This window comes from Marmota flaviventris, chromosome 17 (genome assembly GCF_047511675.1).
Source record: "Marmota flaviventris isolate mMarFla1 chromosome 17, mMarFla1.hap1, whole genome shotgun sequence".
In the NCBI taxonomy this organism is placed as follows: Eukaryota; Metazoa; Chordata; class Mammalia; order Rodentia; family Sciuridae; genus Marmota; species Marmota flaviventris.
The window spans coordinates 77,535,566-77,555,289 of NC_092514.1; the positions used below are offsets into that span (position 1 = coordinate 77,535,566).

Consider the following 19,724-nt stretch of genomic DNA (forward strand, 5'->3'; position numbering starts at 1 on the left):
GCTCTTACCAGTAGGTAGGTGATCCAGTCATGAACTAACCAAGGCTCTCAGAAATGAAAATATCATTAATCAAGTGAAACTAACAGGCATCTATGGAATATTTCATCCATCAACAACCAAATTTACTTTCTTCCCACTAACAAGGAATTTTCTCTAAAATAAACCATATTTTAGGGCACAAAGCAAGTCTAAGAAAATATTAAAAAATAGAGATAATTTCTTACATCCTATCAGCTCATAATAGGATAAAATTAGAAATCAATAACAAGATAAAAAACAGAAACCATTTTTCAAAAACTTTTTTTAGTTGTAGATGGACACAATATCTTTGTTTTTATTTATTTATTTTTATGTGGTGCTGAGGATCCAGCCCAGGGCCTCACACATGCAAGGCAGGTGCTCTGGGCTACAACCCCAGCACAAACAGACACCATTTTAACATGTGGAGATTGAATAATATGCTTTCCAATGAGGAATGGGTCCTGTAAGAAATCAAAGGAGAAATTTTAAAAATTCTCAGAAACAAGTGAGAACAGAGACACAATGTATCAAAATCTCTGAAACCCCATGAGGGCAGTTAAAGAGGAAAATTTACAGCATTGAGTTCCTACATACAGAAAGAAACACTCCCAGGAGCTGGGCGGGGCTCAGGGGCAGAGCACTCGCTGGCAGGTGTGAGGCACTGGGTTTGATTCTCAGCACCGCATGTAAATGAATGAACAAAATGAAGGCCCAGCAACGTCTAAAAAATATTAAAAAAAAGAAAGATCCCAAATAAATACTCTCAAAGTCCCCAAAAAGCAAGAACCAACTAATTCTAAAATCTGTAGAAGACAGAAAATAACTAAGATCAGAGTTGAAATTAATGAAACTGGGATAAAATAAATAAAATAAAAAGGGGGCTGGGGATGTGGCTCAAGCGGTAGCGTGCTCGCCTGGCATGCGGGCAGCCCGGGTTCGACCCTCGGCACCACATACAAACAAAGATGCTGTGTCCGCCGAAAACTAAAAAATAAATATTTTTAAAAAATTAAAAAATAAAATACAATAAAAAGGATCAGTGCAATGAAGAGTTGGTTCTTTGAAAAGATATATTAAGTTAATAAACTTTTTAAACATTTTTTTGTGGTGCTGGGGATTGAACCCAGGGCCTGTGTATGTGAGGCCAGCCCTCTGCCAACTGAGCTGTGTCCCAGCCCAAGATGATGAACCTTTACCCAAACCGAACAAAGGAAAGACAAAGAAGAGCCATTTGTGATCAATGTGTCAAAATACATTCTACTGTCAGGTAGAACTAATTAGAGCAAATTAAAAAAATAAGACCTAAATCAACAAAATTAGAGATGAAAGAGGCCATATCACCACAGACACTTCTGAAATCCAGAGGATCGTGAGGGAAGCTCAAACTCCAATAAATGGGAAAATCTAAACAAATCATCGACAATTTTCTAGACACACATTATCTGTCCAAATTGAACCAGGAAGATATAGAAAACCTAAACTGAACAATACCAAGCAATACCGTTGACATAGTAATTAAAAGCCTTCTAACAATGAAAAGCCCCAAACCAGATGGCTTCTCAGTGGAATTCTACTCAGTCTTTAAAGAACTAACCTCAGATTATTCTATGAAATAGAAAGGGAGGGAACACTCCCAAATGCATTCCATAAAGCCAATATCACCCTGGAACCAAAACCAGACAAAGACACATATCAAAGAAAGAAAATTCCAGACTGCCCTCCCTGATAAACAGAGGCAAAAATCCTCAATGACATACTAGGAAACAGCGCTGCGGCTGCACTCAGTGGGAGAGCATTTGCCTCACTCATGTGAGGCACTGGGTTCAATCCTCAGCACCACAGAAAATAGGTGAATAAGAGTATCCTGCTCATCTACAACTAAAGCAAAATATTTAAAAAATATTAGCAAACTACATTCAAGCACATATTAAAAAAAAACAGTATACCATGAACAAGCAGATTTCATCCCGGGGATTGGCTCAACATATGAAAGTCAGTAAGTGTGATTCACCACACAAATAGAAATAAAAATAAAAACATGATTATCTCAATAGATGCAGAAAACACATTCAACAAAATGTAGCATCTTTCATATTAAAAAAACACCAGAGATGCTAGGGACAGAAGCAACATCATAGTGAGAGGGGAAAACTGAAAGTGTTTCCTCTAAAATCAGGAACAGGACAAGGATGTCCACTCTTGCCACTCTTATTCAATATAGTTCTTGAAACTCTGGCCAGAGCAATCAGGCAAGAAAAGGAAATTAAAGGGATTTCACAAGTAGGAAAAGAAGTTAAATTATGTATTTGCTGATGACATGATCCTATATGAGAAGATAAACCAAACCAAACACAACTAACTCTACTAGAAGACTTCTAGAGCTGATGAACAAGTTCAGCCAAGTAGCAGGACAAAAGACCAACACGCAACCATTTGACCCAGCTATCCCACCCTTAGTTTATTCCCAAAGGACCTAAAAACAGCATTCTACAGGGACACAGCCACTTCAATGTTTATAGCAGCACAATTAATAGTAGCTAAATTGTGTAACCAACCCAGATGCCCTTCAGTAGATGAATGGGTAGGGAAACTGTGGTGTGTATACACAATGGAATATTACTCAGCATTAAAAGAGAATAAAATCATGGCATTTGCAAGTAAATGGATGGAGATGGAGAGTATAATGTTAAGTGAAGTTGACCAATCCCCAAAAAACCAAAGGCTGAATGCTTTCTTTGATGTGAGGATTCTGACTCATAATGGCGATGTGGGGAGAGCATGGGAGGAATGGAGGAACTCTAGATTGGGCAAAGGGGAGGGAGGGGAGGGGAGGGGAGGGGGCAAGAGGGTAGGAGAGACGGTGGAATGAGTCAGACATCTTACCCTAAGTACATATATGAAGACACGAATGGTGTGACTTGAGAAGTTGAACTCTATATGTGTGATATGAAATGAATTGTATTCTGCTGTCCTATATAACAAATTAGAATAAATAAATAACTTAATTTTAAAAAGCTATATTAAAAAGACTTGATGTATGGTGATTGAAAAAAAAATGAAGTTTAGTTGCAGGAACTCTGAGATCACCACCTGAGGACGAGACACGACCCACGCTGGAAGCAGGACACGTGGCTTGATTGGTGTAATTTTAGTAAAAGTAAATGCAGACTTCAAAAAAAATCAACACCCATAAATCAGTCCCTTTTCTATACTCCAATAATGAACCTGCTGAGAAACAAATAAAAAACCTATCCTGCTCACAATAACCTCACAATAAAATAAAGTGCTTGGGAATGAACCTAACTGAGGTCAAAGGTCTTTACAACAAGAACTGTGCAACACTGAAGAGAGAAGCGAAGAAGGTCCCAGAAGACGGAAAGAGGCAGAGTCGACACCGTTAAAACGGCCACACCACTAAAGTGTCACGCAGACGCAATGCAGTCCCCAACAAAGTACCAGTGACATTTTTCACAGAAATAGAAAAAATAGTCCTGAAATTCACACGGAAGACTAAAAGACTGAGAATAGCCAAAGCAATACTGAGCAAGAGAGCAGTGCGGGGCACCAACACCTGCAGCAGACAATTCACAGGCAGCAAACACCAGCATGGCATTGGCCTGAAAACAGAGGAACAGGGGCAGAGACGATCCACCGAGTGTCTGGTACTTAGGCATCTGATATACACATACACACATGTGTACCTGGAACACAGCCAACTGATGCTTGGTAAAGGCGCCAAAAACATGTTGGAGAGCCAGGCCCAGTGGAGAATGCGGCTTGGCAGGAGGATCATGAGTTCAAAGCCAGCCTCAGTAACTTAGAGAGGTGCTACGTAACTGAGGGAGACCCTGTCTCTAAATAAAATACAAAAAAAAAGAGCTGGGGATGTGGCTCAGTGGTGCCCCCGAGTTCAATCCCTGGTATAAAAAACAACAAGAACAACAACAAAAAAAAAAATAGAAAAATATGTCGGAGAAAAGAGATGGTCTTTTTAATGAATTGTGCTTGGAAAACTGGATATACATACATAGAAAATGAAACTAGATGCCTAAACTAGATGCACAAACATCAACTCAAAGTGGATCAAAGGCTTAGGAATTAGATCAAAAGCTCTGCAACAGTTAGAAGAACATAGAGGGTCAACACTCCGACATCTTGGCACAGGTACTGACTTCCTTAATAAAACCCCTAAAACTCAAGAAATAAAACCAAGAACCAGTCAGTGGGATGACAACAAATTAAAGAGCCTTTGCACAGCAAAATAAATGATTAAGACCATGAAGAGAGGGCTGGGGATGTGGCTCAAGCGCTAGCGTGCTCGCCTGGCATGCGTGCGGCCCGGGTTCGATCCTCAGCACCACATACAAACAAAGATGTTATGTCAGCCGAGAACTAAAAAATAAATATTAAAAAAAAAAAAAAAGACCATGAAGAGAAAGACTAGGGAATGGCGCCCACTCCTCTGACGGGGCATTAATATCCAGAACACATAAAGAACTCAAAAGACTCAGCAACAACAACAAAATACACCCATCAATGAATAGACTAAAGAACTAAAGAGACATTTCTCAAAAGAAGAAATACAAATTGGCCAACAAATATATTAAAAAATATTTAACATTCCTAGCAATCAGGGAAATGCAAACTGAAACTACATTGAGATTTCATCTCATGCCAGTCAGAATGGCAGCCATCAAGAATACAGATAAGTAGGGCTGGGGCTGGGGCTGGGGCTGGGGCTCAGTGGTAGAGCGCTCACTTTGCATATGTGAGACCCTGGGTTCGATCCTCAGCACCACATAAAAATAAATAAGTGGGGCTGGGGATGTGGCTCAAGCAGTAGCACGCTCGCCTGGCATGCGTGCGGCCTGGGTTCGATCCTCAGCACCACATACAAACAAAGATGTTGTGTCCGCCGAAAACTAAAAAATAAACATTAAAAAATTATCTCTCTCTCTCTCTCTCTCTTTAAAAAATAAATAAATAAATAAATAAGTGAAATAAAGGTATTATGTCCAACCACAATTAAAAAAAGTTTTTAAAAAGAATACAAATAATAATAAATGTTGGCCAGGCAGAGGGCACACACCTGAATCCTAGTGACTTGGGACGCTAAGCAGGAGGATCACAAGTTCAAGGCCAGCCTTGGCAACTTTGTGAGGCCCTAAGCAACCTAACGAGACCCTGTTTCAAAATAAAAAATAAATTTAGGGCTGGGGTTGTAGCTTAGTGGTGTAGCGCTTGCCTCATACAGATGAGGCCCTGGGTTTAATCCTCAGTACCAAATAAAAATAAATAAATGGAATAAAGGTATTGTGTCCAACTAAAAAATTTGTAAAAAAGAAATTTTAAAAAGGCTGAGGATTTATCTCAGTGTTAAGCACCCCTGCATTCAATCTCTGGTACCAAATAATAAATAAATAAATATGCTGGCAAGGGTGCAGGGGAAAAGGCACAATGATATGTTGTTGCTGAGACTGCAAATTTGTACACCTTTGGAAAGCAACACGGAAAATCCTCAAAAGACTAGGAATGGAACCACCAGCTAATCCACTCCTTGATATTATCCAAAAGAACCAAAATCAGCATTCAGCAGCATTACAGGCATATCAATGTTTAGAGCAGCACAATTCACAATAGTCAGGTTAGGGAAGCAGCCCAGGCGCTAGCTCATCAAGAGGTGGGTGGATGAAGAGAACGTGCCGTATAGACACACGGCGGCCTACTCGGTGGTGTAGAGTGGTGAACTAGTGGCATTGCTGGTGAAGGGGTGGAGCGGAGGGCCAGGTGAGACTGGCAGACTCCGACGTCACAGGTGGGATGTCTTCTCTAACACGGGGAAGCTAGAGAGAGGTAAGGGAGTGAAAGGGGACCCCATGGCAACAGGGAGGCTGTGCAGTAGCGACGGGGAGCAGAGGGGCAGAGCCCTGGCCTCAACAGGCACCAGTGCGCCCACACTGACCCCGGCTCGCACAGCCGTCATGCACCAAGGAGACATCCACACCATAAGGTAAAAGGTGAATGACAACTAAAAAGGGTCGGGGACACAGCTCGGGGCAAGAGTGTCCCCGGCTCAGGCCCCAGTACTGGGGGTAGCTCTGGGGTAAAGCACTCCCTAGCATGCACGAGGGAGCGAGGGAGCGTCGTGGGTGTGATCCCAGGCAGGGAGGCAGGGAGGGGGGGGAGGGGCGGGGAAAGAAATAGTCTCCCACTCCCTGTGTCCTTCCTGCCCCTGCTGGCCCCCCACCTCTCCTCCAGGCTGTGAGGGCCCTTCCCAAACTGAGAATTTGAAAGCACTAGAATTTGTGCAGTGTTCAGGGGGTTGGGTCCCTTGGGCAGTCGAGTGTGGGAGCCGAGGGCTGAGGGGCCGGAGTCAGTGCTCAGTGGGCCAGAGCTCCAGTGGGGACCGGGAAGACGGGGAAGTCCCGGCGATGGCTGGCAGAGTCCGCTGGACCACTGTGAAGCTGCGCTCTAAGAATGGCAAAGACGGTGGATTTTCAGCACAATGAACAATTCTCTGGATGAAGTGGAGTAAAGAGCAGATTTGAAAGCGCGGGGAAAAAGTTACTATAAATGCATATTAGTAGAAAGTATCCAAAATTAAGTTGGAGGGAAAGAAATCAAAAAAGAACAAAGGTGAGCAGAGCTTCAGAGGCCTGTGGGGTGACATGAAGCAGCCTGAGACAGAAAGACCCACAACAACCAGGGAGCTCAGAACACGCATCTCAAAACAGGGTCACAACGGTCCCCAATCTGCCAGGTGCAGTGGCAAAGTGGCCTGTGATTCTAGCTACTTGGGAGGCTAAGACAGGAGGAAAACAGGTTTGGGGCCAGCAACTTAGCAAGACCCTGTTTTAAAGTTAAAAACAAACAAACAAACTTTTTTCAGGCTAAAAGTGCATGTTTCAATATTTTCAAAATTTACAAATCACTATCTCTCAGAAGCTACAGAAAATTGAAAGGAACAAACTCCTTTGAAAATAATATAATTTCACTGCTGTCACTACAGTGTCCCCCAGAAATAGGATTGAAGTAAACACTTAAAAAGGGTGGGGAATAGCCAGGCACGATGGTACACCCTGTCCTCCCAGCAGTGTGGAGGCTGAGGCGGAGGATCAGACCAGCCTGGGAACTTAGGAGGATCTATGCCGAGTCAGCTGGGGTGCAGCAGGACCTTCGCTGCCCGACCAACCCCTCTGCCTCTCTGAGCTGCTGAGTTATCTGATTCCAGGACCACTGGTCTGACACACAACCTCCTGCCGTGGAAATCAGCACTGCCCCCATCAGCAGTGGTGATGTCCTTGGCACCCATGACTCTGCATGGCCAGCTCCAGGGGACCAGGCCCACTGACCTAGATTGCTAGCCATGCCCACCGACCCTCGCCTCTGTACCTTCCCTGTGTGGCCTTAAAGCTGGCACCCAGAGAACAGCCTCAGACCTGCCTTCCCAGTGGGACACACTGAGAACAGACTCCTGCCTCCTTCCCCAGCCCTTTCTGCCTAGTTCTGCTTTGTGCAAATGGCTGGGCCTCATCTGTTGGGACCTCCCAGGTCCCCAGCTGTGGCCAGGACTCTAGTAACAGGATACCTATTCTGGTCTCTGGGAGCGTTCGTGAACCTCTGAACCAGAAGCACCCTACCGCGGTCCACCCTGGGCTGTAAGTAAAGGTGGACAGCACCCCATCCTGAAGCTCTGCGTTGGAAGCCGGTGTCCGGCAGGCCGAAAGGCAGCCCGTGCAGCAGAAGTCCCTGGCCGCCTGGCCGCCTGCCTCCCCACTCTCCTGCCTGCCGCACAGAGGCAGCACCTGCTGGTCCGCGGGGGTTGCCTCTGCACTGGCGCTGCTTTGCACGCTGCTCCACTCTGGCACCAGGCATCAGCACCCGCCTCTGCACAGAGTGGTGAGCACCAAGCAGAAGCTGTGGTTGTGACCTCTGAGCCGAGTCAGGCAGAGGGCGAATCCTGCACTGGCCTCAGAGAAGCCTCCAGAACCCAACTCCATGCCCCCTGCTCCCCGACCTCCTCAGCACCTGGCGGCAGCCACTGCTCCCGCGCTGCTGTCTGTGGGAGCAGGCTTCTGCCGTCACCTCATGCAGTGCTGTCAGCCAGGAGCGGCCACGGCCTCTCGCCACTGCACCCTGGCCCTATCAGAGCTGGACAGTCCGCAGAGGGCCTCTGGGCACCGTCTGTCTCCAGGGCAGCTCAGGCTCAGCGGGAGCCTCCACGCTGCAGCCGCGGGGTCTCAGCGGGGCCTGGGTCCGAGACGAAGGGTGTTTCACAGGTGGGACGTGACTGTTTCTGATCCCAGCCCACTTCCAGGTCTCGCTTTTTCACGAAGACCAAGCCAGAGACAGACCCCGACCAGGCCCCGACGTCTCCTTCTGGTGGCCAGCCAGGGGCGGGAGAACACTGACAAAAACGAAAGCCTCCGTCTCCGCCCCGGGGCAGTGAGGCGCAGGCTGCTGCTGCTGCCAGCCCCCAGGCACTGTGTGGCGAGAGGAAGATGCCCCCTCGTCTGCCCCTGGTCACCCTGGAAGGGGCCTGAGCCTGGCCATGGTGTCTGACTCTACCCCTGGGGCTCGCTGCCCACGGCGTGTGTCCAACATGCTCTCCTGGGACTCTGACTGAGTGTGGGGACAGCATCTGCCCACAGGGGAGGGAAGAGGCCCTGGTGGCCAGTCTGGCCCTGCCTTCTGCTGCTGAGCTCCCATGCACCTCGCTGCCCGCAGCAGGGCCACAGGCGAGCACCCAGCACCAGGAGCCGAGAGGCCGGAGCCGGCCCAGGGCTGCCCTGCCAGGAGGACGGCCTGCTACCAAGAGCTCGAGGAAGAGGCACGCTGGAGTGCAAGGCTCCTGCCTGCCCTCAGCCTCCCTGGCTGACCGTGGGCAGCAGGGGAGGGAAGACCTAGGAGGCAGGTCTAGGCCCCACCCAGAAAGGTCCCCCGAAGCACTCAGTCCTCTGCTACCTCAGGCAACAGGGGGAGTGGCTGTCCCTCAAGGGACATTAGTGGCCTCAACATGTTCTAAGAAGGGTCATGCTAAGTGCAGCCTCACCCTCCAGTGGATGCAGGTGAAGATGGCTTCTGAGCCTTGTTCCCAAACCAGATCCCTGACCCCTGCCTGGGGACCCTGCCCCTGCCCCTGCCTGGGGACACAGATTGCCCGAGCAGGATGAAGCAGGCTGACAGATGTGTGTCACTGACCACAGTGGCACAGGCTTAGTGCTCAACAAGTATTGACCACTATCGTCCCCACCAATCAACACCAGGAGCTTCAAGGACAACACGGCATGAAATGACCCGCTATGTGGTATGAGGAAAAGACTGGGATGATAATTCTGCATCAACATCCTCTGTCCAGTCATATTTGGGATTTTGTTCTTTTTCAGCACTGGGGACGGAACCCAGGGTTCTCCTCAAGCTAAGCCTACGCCTGTGACCTATCCCTGGGCTACACCTCCAGCCTCAAGTTGCATTTGAATTCGGGGCTTTTAGTGCTTTCAAATGCTAAAGCACTAAAAGCCCCCATCTGCGATCCCAGTGACCAGGAGGCTAAGGCAGGAGGCTAGCAAGTTCAAGGCCAGCCTCAGTAACCTGGCGAGACTCTGTCTTAAATTTTAAATAGAGGGGGAGGGGGCTGGGGGTGTCACTCAGCGGTAGAGCTCCCCTGGGTTAAATTTCCAGCACCAAAAAAAAAAAAAAAAAAAAGGCAAAGATACAAAGAAGATTCTGAGGAGTGCTGAACAGTGTACGTACCTATTCTAACTCTTGTTTTTCAGTGCTGGGAATTGATCCCAGCGGCGCCTACATGCCAGGCAGGTGCTCTGTTTAGTTTTTGAGATGGGTCTGGCTAAATTGCAGAGGAGCTTGCAATCCTCCTGCCTCGGCCACCCGCTGGCTCCACTTGAACTCTCCAAAGTCCCACACTCAGGCTTGCTTGACAGCCAGTCACTGAGGGGACAGGACTGAAAGGCCCACTGTGGTCTGGCCATGGGGCACTATTCGCGGTATCTGCTGCGCAGGAAGCTGGGAGGAAGTGTGCTCACCTCCTTCACAGGGAGGAGTCCCTGTGCCTGCAGCGCCTCTACAGCCTGGTCCCGCTCCAGGGTCACGGCCCTCAGCACCGCCTCCTGCTCACGCAGGGCCCGCTCAGTCTCCTGGAGTTTGGCAGTGACCTGGGAAGACATCCCTGGTGGAGACGGGCAGCACTGGCCACAGTTCCTGAGACCAGCCTCCGCTTTCCACTTAAGAGGCAAATGGCAGGTGCAGGTGAGAAAAGTCCTGAGGGCCAGTGCCACGTGGCACTCAGAACTCACAGCCATGTCTGCGGAGGCAGGCAGCGGACTTCCACCTTCCAGGCCTGGCCACCGGGGTGCCCTCGCCAGGAGGGCAGCCCACAGGAGGCAGGACCAGTCCCACCCTGTACCAGTGCACACCGCCACGTGATGACCCGCTGCAGGGGCTGCAGGGGCGGCAGGGGCTGCGGGGGCTGCAGGGGCAGCAGGGCACGGTCATAGCTGCTCAGCGAGGCCCCTGCCAGGCACTGCCCGTGCTCCCGGCCCTCCTCCTCCAGAAGCCCCTCCTGGGGAAGCCTGCGCCCCGCAGCACCACACACACCTGATCTCTGGCCTCCAGCAGGCCCTGGGTCAAGGCCTCAGACCTCTGGATCTGCTCCCTCTCGATGCTGTCGCAGCGGCGCTGCCAGTCTAGGTTCAGCTGCACCTGGTCGCGCCCCAGGTTCCTCTCCCTTTCCACTGCCAGGGACAGTTCCTGCTTGTACCTGTGGCACATCCAAACGCCCACATTAGCGTGGCTTGAGGTTCCTTCCACATGAAGAGCAGAGGTGGGGTGCCTCCTGCGGGGCTCCACTGCACCCGCCACGGGACGGGCTTCAAGACTCGGAGGAGAAGCGGCATCTGCAGACGGCCAACAACATGTCTGCAGACGGCAGATGGGCGGATGTCAAAGACCACCCAACACTGAGAAAACCCAACGCCGCGAAGGGTGGTCACACTCAGGAGACAAGTTCCAGGTGTACAGGAAGAGAAGGGGTGGCCCTAACAGACAAAAAGCTGCGCTGTCCGGGCCCTGCGAGGACAGCAGGCAAGCAGCAGCAGGACCGAGCCCCAGCTGCCGCCAGCGCGGCAGAGCAGAGACAGGCCTGTGTGGCACGAGGGGGGCCTGCGCCGGCCGCCGGCAGTGTGCAGGGCAGAGACCACCGTCCAGGTGAGGAGCTGGTTCTACCAGAGAAAGGCCAGCTGTCGAGAAGCCAGGACGAGGCCGAGTGCCCTCGCTTGGCCAAGAACTTCACTCCAGTGGCTGAGGCGACGGTGGAAAGGGGATCCAGTCACAGCTACAGATTTCCGGGCCTCTCTCAGCTGCTGGCCAGAAGATGGCCATGAGGACACCAGAGACAGAAGGCGCCCCCGCCCCAGGGCCTGTGTGCAGTTCTCTGCCTGAACCTACAAGGACTGAGCCTTCTCCAAGGGGCTAGTCACTGGGCCGGAGCAGGATTCAAAGCCACAAGACCGAGGAGCAGAGGGGAGCAAGCAGATCAGACTAGAAACAGAAGAAAAGGGCGCTCAGAAACCTCAGAGTGATGGGAAAGGAGGCCACCCTTCCTGAACTGCGGAGACACAGAATGCGAGCCACCACACCGCGTCTGCGCGGCGTCAGAACCGTGGGGTGCAGCTGAGCTCTACTCCAGCCCCAGAGGGTGCTCAGAACTGCCGTCGGCTCCTGCCGTCAGGGTCCATGGGAAACACAGCAAGCCAAACGAACCCAAGGAAACGGACAGAGCGAGCGCCATGAAACTGGAAAGAGAACAACAGTGAGAAGGTTAAGTCAAAAACAAAGCAAAGACTGACAGATCAGCAGCCCCCGAGTAGGCTGATGGAGAGGAAAGAGAAACTGGAAACCGGTACCCAGACGAGCGCGGCTGACACTCACCTCCCATGTATTCAAAGCATAATAAAGGGCCACCATGGGCAGTCTTGTGCCTTCAAGGTAACAGCCAGGTGAAATGGACGGACACAAGTCACCAAGTGGACGTCGGAAAAACAGAAAAGGGAAAAGGGGAAGCGAATCGTGTGCCTCGGACACTTCCGCAGAGAGAAGCACAGCCTGTGCCTGCAACACCCACTCCTCTCAAAAGAGGGTGCTAAGTCAAAAGAAGCCAGATACAAGACCAGCGCCATGGACTCCAGCGCCGGGAACTCGGACCAGGCTGCTCCTCTGCAGACAGAGCCCACCGTGGGGGCTGAGGGAGTGGCTGTGTGGCGGTGACAGGCCACACAGCTGTGCAGTTGGAGTGGGCACGTCCACTACATCCGAGTTACTCTCTGTGAAGCTGACCTTACAAACTACAGAGAACAGCACCCAGTGGAAAGCTGGAGGAACCCCAGGACCCTAACCACCACGCCAAGGACACAGGCAAGGCCCGCACAGAACCCTGGGCTCAGGCCTGCTGGGCTCTGCTGCTGGAGGAGGCCCCCGCGTGGCCCTGGGCACGCCCTGCCACCCTCCTCAGCCCCTCACTACCACGCTGTTTTCTGCTTTCTCGTTTCTCCTCAAAGAAGGCCAGGCCAGGACTGGTCTGTGCAGCTGGACTCTTCAGGACTGGAGTGGTTCCTGCCTGCAGCAGGCGCTCACAGAAATGGCTGCCCTGGGGACATTACCTGGCCACATCCTGCTGGCGTCGGGCCAACTGTGCCTTGAGCTTCACCTCCTCTTCCCGCAGTGTCTGAACCTGAAGGTCTTTGGCGATGGCCTCCTTGGACATCTGAGTGACCTGGGCGTCCCAGCTGGCTTTGAGAGCAGCTGCGTCTTCACGGAGCCTGGACGGAAGGCCCGGGGATGCGGTGTGCTTGCCACTTGTCCCCCTCCACCCCTCGGCACTTCTGCACATCAGCTCTTCAGGAACACCAGAGCCCACGTCCCCACCTGGACCCAGGCGACGGTTCTACCCAGAAGGACTGCCAGCCAGCCAGCCCAGCTACCAGACATCGCTGAACATAGTACATAGGGATGTGTCCTGCAAGGCCACCGCTGGAGGTGGCCTTGTCCAGCCACCACATTTCTGCAGCCCTAGCTATGCCCAGCACAGCAGCTCACACACGAGGACATGCGACACACAATTTCAGACTGAGCCTAAGACGAGGCTCCACAGGACACCTTGCAGGAGCACACAGCATAGTCCCAGGTTGCTGGGTTCAGTGCCAGGCGTCCCCCCGACTGCTGCTTGAACTTGACTGGGAACAGGGAGAGGCACACCCGGGGAGGTTCTCCTGCGCAGCCCCCACCCTGCGTCTCACAGTCCCAAGAGGCATCTTCCTCTCAACTAAGAATACAACTGAGCAGAGAATGCTCGGCACAAAAGAGAAGTCCCAAGAGGTTCTAAGCATCAGCAAATGCCTGATGGGTCCTCAACGTCTCTGTGAACATGGTGTCCAAGGGTCACCGCAATGGCTTCCTTGGAGACACCTCTCCCTGGAAACTGGGCACAACTGGACAGGGCTGCTAACCTGCCACGGCTTGGCTTGAATATCAGAAAGGAACTGGGCTCAGTGGAAACAATGTGCGCACTGGTGGGGAGAAGACAGCCCTGTGGAAACCGAAAGGGGTGACTCCAAAGGTAAGCGCAGGGTCACACGAGCTGCAGCTGCACACCTGGGCAGAGTCCCAGAAAGACACAGAGCTAAAGGTGGAAAGGACCCACATGTTAAGCAACAGGTGGATGACACGCGGTGCTGCCATAAAGAGGGCAAGCCCGCCTTACTGACCACGAGCTGTGACCCTCAAGTCACTAAGATGGTTCATGTTGTATGTCTATTTTTTTTTTGATCCTGGGGACTGAACCCAGGGGTGCTCTACCACTGAGCCATAGCCACAGCCTTCTTTATTTTGAGTCCAGGCATCACCAAGTTACCCAGGCTGACCTCAAACTCTCTCTCTTTTTTAAATACCTTTATTCTATTCATGATTTTTACGTGGTGCTGAGGATGGAACCCAGGGCCCAGGGCCTCGCACAAGCTAGGCGAGCGCTCTACCGCTGAGCCACAACTCCAGCCCCATAACCTCAGACTCTTGATCCGCTGCCTCAGCCTCCTGAGTAGCTGGGATTACAAGTGTGCACCACCACACCTGGCTGAAAATAATAAGTTTTTTAATTTTTCATTTATTTTTTTAATATTTATTTTTTAGTTGGATACAATATCTTTATTTTGTTTTTATGTGGTGCTGAGAATCGAACCCAGTGCCTCACGCATGCTAGGCGAGCGTGCTACCACTTGAGCCACATCCCCAGCCTGTAAATTTTCTTAAATGATAAATTTTATTGTGCATACTTTACCACAAATGATAAATGCACACTTATGCACACAGAAACTACATATGGGAAAAAACTGAGCCCTGCACAGTGGCACGTACCTGTCACCCCAGCAACTTAGAAGGCTGAGGCAGGAGGATCGTAAGTTCAAGGCCAGCCTCAGCAACTTAGCCAAGTCCTAAGCAATTTAGCAAGGTTGTGTCTCAAAAGAAAAAAGGGCTAGGATGGGGCTGGGGTTTTAGCTCAATGGTAGAGCGCTTGCCTAGCATGTACGAGGCACTGGATTTGATCCTCAGCGTTGCATAAAAATAAATAAATAAAATAAAGGTATTGTGTCCATCCGTAACTAAACATCAGCGGTGGTGGGGGTGTTCCTGGGATGAAGCTCTGTAGTAGAGCATTCCTGGGTTCAATCCCCAGTACTGCAATCCATCAATCAAACAAGCAAACAGAAATGACACAAGAATCATTAAGAAAAATGACCTGGCAGCTACAGAAGTCACCCACCAGCTGCAGGCCCACCTCCCTCTGTGTGAGGTGGCAGGAGCCCACCCGGGAGCCCAACACCCCAGGGCCCAGCACCCCTTGGGTGGAGGCAGCAGCAAGCTGTAAGCTCACCTGTCAATGACGGCGTCCTTCTCCCTGGCAGCGTCAGCCTGAGTCCACTCCGCCCTGCGCAGCTGCACCTCCAGGGCTTCACCGTGGGCCTGCAGCTCTAGTACCCTGGCCTCCAGTGCCCGCAGCTGCTCCGCATGTGTGCCCTTCACAGCCACCAGCATCGCGTCCCTCTCCCTGGCCAAACGGTCAAGCTCCTCGTGCCTGAACCACAGGGAAGGGCCCGCCGTGTGTCACCCAGAGCTGCACTCAGCAGCCTTCCCCAGACCACGGTCACGGCTGCGCCTTGTCCCTGAGGTGGTGACTGCTGCCGGGGACATTTGTTACCACTCCTCCCACATGGCACAGACACTCCTGAGCGCCCCAGGTCAGAGGCGTAAAGCACACACCTGGCTCCACCACCACAGCTCCGGGGACCCCCGAGGGCAAAGCGCAGACAGTAGCCGCCAGCGCTGCGGTGCCCTGCTGCTCAGTGGCCCCGAGAGTCCGTCGTTAGGAAAGCCTGCTTTCCTAACAGGCTGCAAGCTCCGCCTGGCGATTTGGAGCCCCCTCGACATCACCCCAAATGCCATAAAGGCACTGGCGAGGGGCGGCCTGCAGCACACGCCTGGCAGGACCCTGTGTCCCAGCAAGGACATGCTTTGCCAGTTTGCCGACTGGGGATATGTTCCCTATTCTGAGACCCAGCCTGCCAGTCTGAGGTTGGCGATGGCATAATTCCTGAGGAGGCAAAGGCACTCCGTCTCCCCAGAGCTCGGCTGGTGCCCTCGGGCAGCAGGCTTTGGCCCTCCCCCCCGCCAGCCCCTGGGCATTCCAGCACAGCAGCAGCAGCATGGGGGGCGGGGGGCTGGGCGGAGTCTGGCTGGGGCTTCTCACACAATCTCCTAACTGGTCAGTGAAGGGTCCTGCTAACCCTTGGTGAGCAGGTCCCCACCTGCTCTCTGCAGTCACCAAGGTGAGGAGCCCCTCAACTCATCAGCAGACGGGTCGTCTGCCACCATTCTTGCTGGAGGTCACTAGGTGTCTGGTGCATAACCTGGAAGGAGCTGGGACCCACTCAGCTCTGCCAGCCCTGCAGGGACAAGGCCTCAGCCAGGCACGCAGGCTGGCTGGGGAGTCCACGCACCTCAGTAGGAAGGCGCTCCCACGGTGCTGTGCATCCCACTTAGTAGTTACTGACCTTATGGTGAACGGTGTTGTCTTGTGGACTGCAGACTAATAATTATACCTTAATTTAGAAACCCTTCACAAGGTCAGCACCTTGTGACCCCAGCAAGTTTGAGTTTTAGTTTAAATATTGTTAGGGCGATTGATTACAAATTTTTACCAGCATAAAAAATATATTCAAGTAATTCCTATGAGGATTGGGAGCATGGGTCCAAGGATTGGGAGCGGGGGTCCAAGGATGAAGGGCATGGTGCAGGGTGCAAGAGGAAAGCCGTGGGTGCTTTCTGAGTCAGCGAGGCAGGTGGCAGGTCACCGTGTGTTTAGATGTCCCTAGGTGCATTTGGAAGAGTAACCAAACAAGGTTTCTTTCTTTTATTGTGGTTCTGGAGACTGAAATCAGGGCCTCACATGTGCTAGGCAAGCGCTCTACCCCTGAGCTTGCACCCCATCCTTTTCCAATTTTTCATTAAGTTGCCCAGGTCGTGCTTGAATGTAAATCCTCCTGCCGCAGCCTCCTAAGCATCTGGGATTACAGGTGTGGCCCACAGTGACCTGTTCCCTTTTACATTTTGAGATATTGGGGCTGGGGATATAGCTCAGTTGGTGGAGTGCTTGCCTTGTATGCACAAGGCCCTGGGTTCAATCCCCAGCACCACAAAAAAAGAAAGGTCATCTGTAGCTATAAAGTAAAACTGATGAGCTGGTCAATAACATTTCCAGGTTTCAAAAGCTAACTTCTAACTGAGGCTTTGGAAGTGTTCTGAAGTGTCTCCAGTGCTGGGCTCAAGCCCTGGACCTCCAGCATGCTCAGGGCATCTCTACGCTGAGCCAGGCCCCGGCAGCCACTCCACGGGGGGCACGTGCTCTGCTGTGGCCTGCTCCGGGAGGGCTGGCTCAGCTGTGTGACCTGGCTCCGACATGCAGAGAGGCTCACTTCCTCTTGAAGATCTCCTCTTCTTTCTTCCTGGTCAGCTGCACAGAGTGAAGCTTATCCTCCAAGTCCTTTATCCTAAACAGAGGTGACAGCAAGAACAGGTAAGGAGCTAGCAGGACCTGGCCTGGAGCCAGCGAAGGGCAGACCCAGGGGTCCAGCCCAGCAGGCACGCTGCCCGCTGCCCGCTGCCCGGGAGGAGGAGGGCCACCCACCGGGCGTCCTTCAGGGCTTCCAGGTCCCGCAGCTCCCAGGCGCGGCCCTGCAACTGCTTCTCCAGCTCGGCGTTGGCCGTCTCGGCTCTCTGCAGACACTCTGCTGCCTGGGCCCCTGCTTCCTTCAGAGCCCCCAGCTCTTTGCTCAGTAGTTTAACCTGAGGAAGACTTCACAAGTTCAGAGGCGGGCAGCGGGACAGGAGGAGGAAGGACTGCACTCTCTCCAGTGCTGATAACCGCCACCTGGACGTTTCAGAGCAGTGAACGCAGCGGGCCTCAAGGTCCCCACCACTGGAGGCAACAGGCGCCTGAGGTGGAGACGTGCCAACCTCCCTGTGTGACCACACACGTCACACTACACCGTGTGTCAACGAAACATGTGAACACTCAAAAGGAGGATGCAACTGGAATAAACCGAGACTCCAGAGGTAAACTGCTGCTTCACCAGGAGAGGGCAGCAGCAAACAGGAAGAAGGTCCTCATGCCATCCCGACGAGAATACAGAGACACCCAGGACCTCTGAGGGCCCCCTCCCCTGCCCACCTGCAACTGACCAACTAAGACTACTCATTTCTCAACACAAAACTTGATCATCATTCAAATACTGAAATTGAACACAGGGCAAGGCAAGTCAGTGCAGCTCACAGTCCACCCTCTGAGCCCCTCTGAGTGCTGCTCAGATGAGCCCTGGCCTCCCTCCCACCTGTACAAGACGAGTGTGAGGGCAGCTGTTGGGCCAGGGTGGCTGCCAGGCCGGGGCAGCAGTGTCCACATAGGGCAACCCTCTTATGTGGCAGGTACTTGAGGTGTGCTACCTTATGCAGCAGACAGAGCTGAGAGCAGGCACCTCAGGGTCCTCACCTGTGTGCCCGGCCCCATCATAGCACCCAGGACATGCATAGGGCCTACCTCTTCTCTCTTTAGGCTTAGAGATCCCCAAAGCAGCCTCGTGAGGATCCCTGTGTGGCAGCCCTGGCCTCAAGCCCCAGACAGCTCTGGGCTCTGGCTGAGAACTTGGCACTGAGCCCCGGGGTGGGAGTGGGGGTCTGGGAGACTTGGGGATAGGCCCTGTGCCTGAGCAGCAGGGGCCAGGCCAAGAGCCACCTACTGTTCCCGCAGCAGGGGCACTCAAGCTGGCCCTTGTGTTCACTCCTCGAGGTGAGCTGTGTCCTGGCACTGTCCGGGGTGCTTAGTCTGTGTGCACACAGTGGCAGCCGCACGCTGCCCCCAAGCAAGGCTATGGCTGCAGCTGGGCCATGCATCAGTTGCTAGCTCCAGGCAGGCCCTGACCCCCTGAGCCTTGGCTTCCAAGGCTTGCGGTAAAGTGGGGAGACCCCCACCAGCCCACGTTGAGAAGGCCGACAGCAGGGCAGGCTGCAGGAGGCTGGGAGCTGACAGTGGAGGGAGGGCACCCTCTCAAGGCCTCAGGGTGCTGGACTGAGATGGAGAGACTGACGGAGGCGGCACCACAGAGCCTGCTGCAGTCTTTGAGTGAGCTGTCTGGCTCGCAGGGCAGAAGTCGCCCGCCACTCAGGAAGAGGTGTCCCTGCTGATGAGGACAGCTTTCCCAGCCAGAGGTGCAGTACCTTGAGCTCATGGGACAAGACCACACTGCTCATGCCATCCGCCTGCAGTCGGAACTCATGCTCCCTCTTCTGCATTTCAGACTCGAATTCTAGCAGCAGTTCCTGAAACGAAAAGCGCTCACACTGAAAGGACAGCGGGGCCAGCACATCTAGGTCAGGGTAGGTGGACACAGCCGTCAGCTGCCACTGAGAAGTCAGGGGCCCATGGGGGAGCACTGGTGGGCCATGGCCACCGCCCGGACCTCCTGCCACAGCGCACCGGAGCACAAGTGTTTGCACGAACAACTCAAAGGCCAGTGCCGGGAGGGTCTACGGTCTGAAGGTGGCCTGCCCCCACTCACCCATGGGCTGGAAGCCTGAGCCCCACTGCAGCAGCACTGGGGTGGCCTCTGGATGATGAGTGCCTGGGGCCCTCAGAGGGCTGCCACAGCTCTCACAGGCAGGGACTGGCTCCTACAGGTCCTTTGTAAAGGACAAGCCTGGCCTGCCCTGGTCTCTTGCTTCCCGGTTGACCACATGCCCCTTCTGCTCATGTCCCCTGTTGATTTTGCCAACATGTTGTGACCAGCCAGAGGGGCTTCTCCAGATGCCAGTGTCAGGCTGTGGAGCCTCCAGCCACGTAAATCGTGAGCCAAGGGAACCTCATTTCCTCACACATTACCCAGCGCCAGGCACCCTTAGAACATCAGAGCAGGGACTCAGACACTGTGACATGGCTGCTTTGCCCTTTCGCTGGGTTTTGCTCGGCGCAGAGGGAAGGCCCTGGGTGTAGGTGGAGCACTAGCTGCTCAAGGACTGAGAATGACAGCACAGGGACCCTCAAGAGCTTGCCCACCCGAGCCTCCCTGAGGACCTCCCACTCCTAC

At 52.8% G+C, this 19,724-nt stretch overlaps 1 protein-coding gene across 5 annotated transcripts in view; it reads right to left on the reverse strand.

Annotated features, from left to right (window-relative positions):
* Ccdc57 (coiled-coil domain containing 57) overlaps positions 1-19,724 on the reverse strand; it is an 89,977-nt gene that overhangs the window by 58,118 nt on the left and 12,135 nt on the right. For 4 of the 5 annotated variants that reach the window (XM_071603182.1, XM_071603181.1, XM_071603184.1 and 1 more), the window contains exons 4-10: positions 18,859-18,960; positions 17,273-17,430; positions 17,061-17,135; positions 14,963-15,163; positions 12,696-12,854; positions 10,636-10,798; positions 10,065-10,193 (exon numbers count right to left, since the gene is read on the reverse strand). In XM_071603182.1, coding sequence (XP_071459283.1) covers positions 10,065-10,193; positions 10,636-10,798; positions 12,696-12,854; positions 14,963-15,163; positions 17,061-17,135; positions 17,273-17,430; positions 18,859-18,960 — 987 coding nt within the window. The remainder of the gene's footprint in view (positions 1-10,064; positions 10,194-10,635; positions 10,799-12,695; positions 12,855-14,962; positions 15,164-17,060; positions 17,136-17,272; positions 17,431-18,858; positions 18,961-19,724) is intronic. The other variant, XM_071603183.1, reaches the window with a different exon arrangement.